This window comes from Pongo pygmaeus, chromosome 11 (assembly GCF_028885625.2).
Source record: "Pongo pygmaeus isolate AG05252 chromosome 11, NHGRI_mPonPyg2-v2.0_pri, whole genome shotgun sequence".
Classification (NCBI taxonomy): domain Eukaryota; kingdom Metazoa; phylum Chordata; class Mammalia; order Primates; family Hominidae; genus Pongo; species Pongo pygmaeus.
This window is the reverse complement of record NC_072384.2, coordinates 38,252,019-38,261,113: the sequence shown is the minus strand read 5'-3', so window position 1 is coordinate 38,261,113 and position 9,095 is coordinate 38,252,019. Positions and strand designations below refer to the sequence as shown.

At 39.0% G+C, this 9,095-nt stretch overlaps 1 protein-coding gene and 1 pseudogene across 1 annotated transcript; one reads left to right on the top strand and one right to left on the bottom strand.

Annotated features, from left to right (window-relative positions):
* The first annotated feature begins 1,030 nt into the window (after positions 1-1,030).
* LOC129031546 (adenosylhomocysteinase-like) lies at positions 1,031-2,592 on the top strand. Its single transcript, XM_054478117.1, is given in 2 exon segments — positions 1,031-1,631; positions 1,634-2,592. Coding segments are annotated over 2 exon segments (1,560 nt in total).
* A 3,098-nt stretch (positions 2,593-5,690) lies between these two features.
* On the bottom strand, positions 5,691-6,336 carry LOC129031545 (transcriptional repressor protein YY1-like; annotated as a pseudogene).
* Positions 6,337-9,095: the final 2,759 nt, after the last annotated feature.

Sequence of the window (9,095 nt, the reverse complement as noted above, 5' to 3'; positions counted from 1 at the left end):
AGTAGAAAGATGTGAAATCAACAATCTAGATTTTCCACTTAAAAATCCTGAATAAGTGTAATTAAATAAGGAATAAGCAGAGAGAAAGAAGTAACAAATAGAAGAGCAGAAATTAATATAGCAGGAAAAAACAAATAGCATCGTAAATAAAAAGACAAAAAATTAATTTCAAAAGGATTAAAAAAAAGTGGACAGCATATATCTAGCTAGACGAACCAGGGGATGAAAAGGAAGGAAACACAAATTATCAACCCGAAGAATAAAAGATGGCATATCATTATGTGTCCTAGAAACATTAAAAAACACAATGAAATGTTACTGAAAAATACTTCTATTCAGTGAATTTGAATTACTATATATTGGATAAAGTTATTGTAAAATGCACTTTGCAAAATTGACACACACACAAAAAATAAAATAGCCACTTATCTGCTAAAGAAATCACAATAAAACTTTCCCACAAAAAAATTTAAAAACTAAAAGTCCAGATGTATTCAATGATAAATTTTATTTAATGTGTAAAAATAATTAATCCTTTCTAATTCATTTCATATGAATAATATAACTCTGATACCAAAACCTAACAAAGATATTACAAGAAAAAATCACAGACCACAATCATGATGGAGGAATTTTTAAACAAAATATTAAGAAATAAAATCCAATGATATATAAAAAGGATAATTCATAATGGCCAAGTGGAGTTTATCCCAAGATGCAAGTTTGTTTTAACATCCAAAAATTAATAGTTGGAATTCTCTTCATTAACAAAAGATTAGAAAAAGTATAAGTTATTCAATTGATGCAGCAAAAATATGTGACAACATTCAACAAACCTGATAAAGGGCATGTATGAAAAACCTACAGCTAATATCATATTTAATGTTGAAACATTGAACTCTTTCCCCCAAGACCAAATGAGCAAGGCAAGAATGTCTGCTCTTGCCCTGCCCGGGGCCGCCCGCCCAGTGCCTGTCCCCAGACTGAGGCCCAACCCCCTTCGCCCGTGCCCATCACGAGCGCCACCAGCATGTCTGACAAACTGCCCTACAAGGTCGCTGCCTGAGGATGCAAGGCCCTGGACGTTGCAGAGAACAAGATGCCGGGCCTGATGCGCATGTGGGAGTGGTACTCCGCCTCCAAGCCACTGAACGGCGCTCGCATCCCTGGCTGTCTGCACAGGGCCGTGGAGACGGTCGTCCTAATGAGCCTCATCGCCCTGGGTGCTGAAGTGCAGTGGTCCAGCTGCAACATCTTCTCTACCCAGGACCATGCGGCTGCTGCCATTGCCAAAGCTGGCATTCCAGCCAGCACGGCATTCCAGTGTTGCCATTGCCAAGGCTGGCATGCCTGGAAGGGCGAAACAGACGAGGAGTACCTGTGGCGCATTGAGCAGACGATGTACTTCAAGGACGGGCCCCTCAACATGATTCTGGAAGAGAGGGGCGACCTCAACAACCTCATCCACACCGAGTACCCGCAGCTCCTGCCGAGCTTCCGAGGTATATCCGAAGAGACCACGATCGGGGTCCACAACCTGTACAAGATGATGGCCAATGGGATCCTGAAAGTGCCTGCCATTGATGTCAATGACTCTGCCACCAAGAGCAAGTTTGACAACCTCTATGGCTGTGGGAGCCCCTCATAGATGGTATCAAGCAGGCCACAGACGTGATGATTGCCAGCAAGGTAGTGGTGGTAGCAGGCTATGGCGATGTGGGCAACAGCTGTGCCCAGGCCCTGCGGGGTTTCAGGGCCAGCATCATCATCACCAAGATTGACCCCATCAAGTCACTGCAGGCTGCCATGGAGGGCTATGAGATGACTACCATGGATGAGGCCTGTCAGGAGGGCCACGTCTTTGTCACCACCACAGGTTGTGTTGACATCATCCTTGGCCAGCACTTTGAGGAGATGAAGGATGATGCCATTGTATGTAACACTGGATACTTTGATGTGGAGATGGATGTCAAGTGGCTCAACAAGAACACTGTGGAGAAGGTGAACATCAAGCTGCAGGTGAACCCGTACCGGCTGAAAAATGGGCGCTGCACCATCCTGCTGGCTGAGGGTTGGCTGGTTAACCTGGCTTGTGCCATCGGTCACCCCAGCTTCGTGATGAGTAACTCCTTCACCAGCCAGGTGATAGCGCAGATCCAGCTGCGGACCCACCCAGACAAGTACACTGTTAGGGTTCACTTCCTGCCCAAGAAGCTGGATGAGTCAGTGGCTGAAGCCCACCTGGGAAAGCTGAACATGAAGTTGACCAAGCTGACTGAGAAGCAGGCCCAGTACCTGGGCATGTCTTGTTACTGCCCCTTCAAGCCAGATCACTACCACTACTGGGAACCCGGTCTGCGCTTCACCTTTCAGCCGCTGTCCATGCCCAGGCCCCGCCTCTCCTCCCTAAGAGCAAACGGCACCAACTTTGTGATTGGTTTGTCAGTGTCCCCCATCAACTCTCTGGGGCCGGTCACTCAGTTTTTGGCTTCTGCTGCAGCCCTCATACTGTTCCAAGAGTGGCAGCGGGAACTGAGAGGCCCCTCCTCAAGCCAGGGTGGTGATGGAAGTCCCAGCCACAGGGAACCATGAGCTTGGTGGTGTTGGAACTGTTCACTAAGTCAGTCATTCCTTAGTCTCAAAGTCAGTAGTGGAGTCACAAAGCCCATGTATTTTGCCATCTAGGCCTTCACCTGGTCTGTGGACTTATACCTGTGTGCTTGGTTGACAGGTCCAGTGGTTCCTCAGCCCACGACAGATGAGAAGGAGCTATATTGAAGGGCAAAGAGGATCTGTTGTTTGAATTTTCCTGAGAGCCTGGCTTAGTGCTGGTCCTTCTCTTAAAACTCATAACAATGAGGTTAGTACTTTTAGTCCCTGTTTTACAGGGATTGGAATAGACTGTTAAGGGGCAACTGAGAAAGAACAGAGAAGTGACAGCCAGAGGTTGAGAGGGGCCATAAAAACATAAAAGCAGGCAGAGATCTGCCACCACTTTGTAACCTGATGGTTCCTATCGCAACCCTGGGTCAAAAAGAGAATAATTTGGCCTACAATGTTTATAATGTTAATAGAAAGAAGAAAGGTGGGTAAATAAAAATCTTGGTGGGGAAAAAAAATTCTGCTCTTACCATTTCTGTATCTCTTTATACCAGAGCAATAGATAAGAAAAAAGGTATGAAGACTGGAAAGGAAGAAGCAAAAACTTTCATTATTTGCATGTAGTTTGACTACATAGATATTCATAAAATACATATCAAATAAATTATTAGAATTAATAAACAAAATTAGAGAGATCAGAAGCTAAAAAGTCCAAAAATTATCTATGGTCCTATATGCTAATCACTTAAAAACTGGAAAATAAACTTCTTTAAAATACCATTTACACTTGCACAAAATTCAAATACTATTTGTGATAGCATCCTATTATTATTACAATATTGATAGAAATTACTTCAATAAAAATCTATAGAACCTGTATGCTAAAATTATAAGAATATTGAGAGAAATTTAAGAAGACCTAAACAATTGAATTGAAACTCTCAGTATTAATATTTTATTCATCTCCAGATAGCTATATAAACTCAGAAACAATGCCAGACAAAATCCTACAGAAATGTTTCTACAAAATGACCAGCTGATTCTAATTCATTTTTAGAAATTCAAAAAAACTCAGAGTTAAAACAATCTGGAAAAAGTTGATGGAGATACAGTAGCTTATTCTAAGACTTGATCTGTAGCTACAATAGTTTAAAAAAAAAAGTGGTATAGGCATACGAATAAAAAAAAATCAACTGAATAGAATATGCTCTAGAACTAGAACCACATACATAGGATCAGTTGATTTTCAACAAAACTCCAAGATAATATTCAGGAAAAAAAATATTTTTAACAAATGGTGCTAGAACAACTGTATATTCGTATGGGAAAAAAATGAGCTTCACCCCCCCGTTTCATATTATACATGAAAATTATATCCCTGCCAAGTGGATAAAATACCTAAATATAGAAACTATAAATTTAAATTATCTAGAAGAAAATACAGGAAATTATCTTCTCTAAAAAATTACAAATATTTATTCAACAGAAAACACTAACCATATTGATAAATTTCATCAAATTTTAAAATTTTGTGCCTCAAAAGGCAAACCATTGTTTGGAATAAAACATTCTTAGTACATATGTACAACAAAGAACTTGTATCGAAAACACATTTTTTTTTAATCTGCTAGACTTCAATAGTAAAAATAACCAACAAGCTTAAAAATGAACAGAAGACTCGGACAAATACTTCACCATAAAAATATTCAGATAGCCAGTAAAGATGTTAAAGGATACTCAAACTCATTAGTCACTAGAAATATGAAAATTCAAACATCAAAAGAAAACTCTATGCATATTAAAAGAGCTAAAATTTGAGAGTGACAATACGAAGTGCCAGAGCAGATGCATAGTAAACTAGAGCTCTTCTATGCTTCTGTAGACAATGTAAAACACACAACTACTTTAGGAAACAGTTTACCATTTTCTTAGAAAGTTAAATATATACTTCCTACATGAGTCAGCAACCTACCCCTAAGAATTTGCTCAGGAGAAATGAAAACTTATGTTCACACAAAGATGTATACATAAGTATTTATAGCAACTTTATTCATAACAGCCCCAAATTGGGTACAACCCAAATACCCATCAAGTCATGAATGGCAAAACAAAACTAGTAAAATAAATAAATAAATAAATAAATAGATAAATAAAAACCTATGCATAAATACAATAGTCTAGCTGTATCTCAAAAGCATTCTGTACAGCAAACAAAACTTGATACAAGGGTACATACTATATAATTATTTTTAGTATTAAAATATCTATGCATCACTTTAATAACAAATCATTGTAACTGAGTTCAAAATAAAGGAAAGAAGATGCTTTATTTAGCTTCCAATTTCTGGGAGACTCAAGAATTATAAGTATTCTGGACAACAAAAGAAAATAAGACTGTGCTTACAGAGCTTGTTCTGCCATATTCTTTCTTTAGGATGGCTATTTTATTGTTGCCCTTTTTGTTACATGGAATGTGCACAACAGGTTTTAAAAGGTACAGCATTTCTATAACTGAGTGCCACTTTCAGTAACTGAACAGGCAAAGAAATTACACTGAACATCAGCATCCAGCAGTATTTTCTGGGAAAAACGTGACTAAAATGGATTTAAATGAACATTATTAAATCACATCTAATATTTGATACTACATGACTCCATACAGCTATATGATACAATTATACAAAATGTATTAACATCAAAGAATATAACCAAAATTCAGATAGCAAACAAATCCTATATAACTTTTTTTACAGGAAAATATTTTTGAAGCATGCATGCAACTGCCCATTCTTTCAAAGAAAATCTACTGCAAGCAGAAGTATCAACCTCCAGAAAAATCACACATAGCATTACTAAGCATATCTTCAAAAAGTGTATAATATGCACACTTAAAAAAAATTTTAAAAATTATAAACAACAAACGAGCTTCATACTTGCAAGCATGTAAACAGAAGTCCCATTTTTAGCACTGCTGTATAAAGAATTGTCTTTTGCATCTAAGAGTTGTCCTGTTGGGAACACACTTTACAAAAAAACCATGTTTTTGAAACAAGATTAGAGAGCAAGATAAAGCATCTTTTAAAGCCTTTTTAAAATTTATGTGTGTGAAAATTGAAGTCCAGTGAAAAGCATTTCCCAGGGTCTTCAAATGTGAACTGAAACAGCTTCTCTCCAGTGTGAATCAGTTGGTGTGGTTTTAGTTTTGAGCTCTCAACAAAAGCTCTTCTACATTCGGTGCAGAAGTGGACTCCACGACGGTGGGCGTGCAGATGTTTTCTCGTGTCAGTTATCCTTGAACATCTTCGTGCAGCCTTGGTGAGGGCCAGCTATTGTTCATGGGGCATCATCTTTTAAATTTTTCTTGGCTTCGTTCTGGCGAATTCTGCAGTTTTTTGGCATCTGAGATGTCAATGCCAGGTATTCCTCCAGGAGGAAGTTTCTTTCCTATCATATACTCTGAATAATTAGTAGGTGAGTTCTCTCCAGTGATCTGTTTCTCAACCACTATTTTATGGTTAACATCTTTTTGTTTTCATCCGAGTACCACATGGAGACAGATAAATTGCCCTCCAGGTTCCTGATCTGCACCCGCTTCTGCCCCCACTTCTTGTTGCCCAAGATGATGCCACATCCACCCTTGCCAGCCCCCACCATGGTGACCAGGGCCTGCTCGAGGTGGTGGTGGTGGTCTCCGCTGGCCAGCTCTGGCACCAGGATGAGTATCTTTTTCTCCATCCAAGTCGTCGCCACCCACCACCTCCTGGCATGCCTGCACCAGGATCACCTCCTGGTTGTGGTGAACCTGGGTGAGGTCATCGTGAGGAATGGCTGCAGCAGATCCTGGCCAGATGGTGTGGGTGGCCACACGCTATGCCTATGGCCACCCCTGCCACCGTCTTCATTGTCATTGTCCTCCTCCTCGCCCACCATCATGGTCTCAATGGTCTTCACCAGGATGATGTCCAGCTAGATCTACTGCAGCTCCGGGATCTCAGCCAGCATCTCCGAGCCATCTGTACCCATGCAGAGGGTAAACAGAAGTCCCATCCGGTGGCCTGGGCTCCTCAGCTGCGGTGGCAGGCAAGGAGGTGGCCAACTGTGAGGAAGGAAGCTTAATTTTTATAAAGATCTAGAATAGGAAAAATGAAGCTATGGTAACAGTAATCAGACTGTCTCAGAAAAGGGGATATGGGAATTTCCTGCAAAGAGGGATGCAAGAGACATTTTGAGATGACGGAAGTACTGTATGTCTTGAATAGGGTGCTGATATTGTGGGTGTATACATTTGTCAAAAGTAATCTAAGGGTTCTCATAATCTGTGCATTTTACTGTATATAAATTATACTTCAATAAAGTGATCAAAAATTTGAGATAGATAAATAGATCAAGCTATGAGTAGATATTCTTCATACAAATAGGCCCCAGGCCGATTCCCCAGATGTGTATATCTAAACTCTTCGGACCTTTTGTCTGGGGTCCTTGTTTTTCTCCAATGTTTGAAAAGGCAATTTCCCCTTCTGTGAGTGAACTAGGGAAAAATACTCTAATTGATTTGATCAGCAAACCCAAACCTTCCTCTATTTAAAGAGAAACCAATTTGAACATTCTGTAACTGCATACAGATCCTGCCTTGCTTGAAGGGGTCTGCCTAGTAATGCCATAATACATAACTCTGTTTCAAATGGGATTGAGGTTACTGAGGCAGAGCAGAAACATTTGCTATGCTTATTTGCATTAACCAATAGTTGAACTGGCCTTGGGGCTCAAAGCTATTTGTGGAAGGCTCTATGGTTTACTGAGCTGGTGAAATGGCATGGCTTTCTGTGTACATAGAGATAACTTTTTGATAACTATGATCACTAACAAATGTTGCTACAGAGAGATTTAGACAAGCATAGTCTCTGATTAGAAGGGATTTATAATCTAGCCTGGATAATATTGGCATGGTTCAACATGTGGAGGATTTAAAACAGACAGAAAAAGATACTAACCAATACACAAAATGACATATTTCAGTTCTCTGTGTATCCAAATTTTGAGCCTTGTATTTGGGAGTCACTGGAAAACCCAAACAAAAACAACTAAAAAGATTTAATCTCATTACCCTTTTATTCTTGATCTTTATGTGCCTAATAAAAACAAAGTATTGAATCAAAAATGGAATTAACCTCAGAAATTTAGAAGATATCTTACACGGTAGAATAGAGCTGCAAAAAATGTTTTGGAAAAATTTCAACTCCTGGATATTGAACCATGACTTTACAAGTAACTGGCACCATTCCTCATCCTTCTGCCTATGTGTAGAGAGACCCCACATTCTCATTGGGAATGTAGTGGAGGTCGACAGGTATGACTTTTTGTTTTATGATGCACATCAGCATCATGGGAGTAGGTAAGGCATTGTGTCAAGCTCAGCTCAAAAGAGGTAATTGTCACAAAAGGTTACACACCTAATACATATCATTCACAAGTGCCCTCTGATTAATTCTCCTCATGGTTCTCTCTAACATGACACATAAAGAGCAATGAAGAGCTGTTATCTTAAAATTTGGAGGAAGGATGCCCAGAAATAAAACCTTTATTCTCAGTTTGGAGTTGTTGGTCTTTGAATCTCATCTGCTCTCATCCTCTTCCTTCACTCTCTGCTAGCCATTGTGGCCCCTAGGCATTACTCAAACATTCCAAACAGGATCTCCATCTTCTCACCAGCTGGAATGGTCTTTCTCCAGAGAGTCACAAGATTTGGTCCCTCACTTCTTCTGTCTTTGTTCAAGTGTCATCTTACGGAGATAGGCTCCAAATATCTTATTACAAATTGCACAACCAACCAGTATCTCCCTAGCTCCTTCCTGCTTGAATTTCTTTGTCTTTATCACCATCTCTCACCACTAACTATAAACTCCATGAGAGTAGAGATGTTTGTTCTCCTTATTGCTGTTCCTCTAGCACCTAGAATTCAATCACTTTTATCATAGGCACTCTACAATTGCATATGAAGTGAGTTTTTCTATCAGTGTGACCTGCCAATCTGAAGTTTTTTTTATAACATTCATTCTCTTTCAGGGTGTTTTTTTGTTTGTTTTTTTTTTTTCACTTTTCTCGATGCCAATCTTTTTCTAATGTTTACCTGTATAGTCTGTCTTTTGTAAAGAAAAAAAAACACTCTGGAAGTCAACAAAGAAAAAAATCTTAAATAAATAAACCATTTTCTTTCATCTGAACTTTGGAATCTTTTTATTAAAAGGTACTTTTTCTTTAGAAACAATGCCCAATTTTTACACAGAAAGATTCAATCAGTAATTTTCAACTTGAGATGACCTCTTTACACTTCTACCATGTTTTCATAGATTAAGATAGTTTTGATGACAATATGTTCAATGCTGTTATTTTAATAAAAATAAATCTTTATAGTCCTTATGTTTCAAAATACTGAAGTGTAACATTTGATCCTCACAGGTTTTGTAATGAGAATGGTGTCTGTATTTATAATCCTT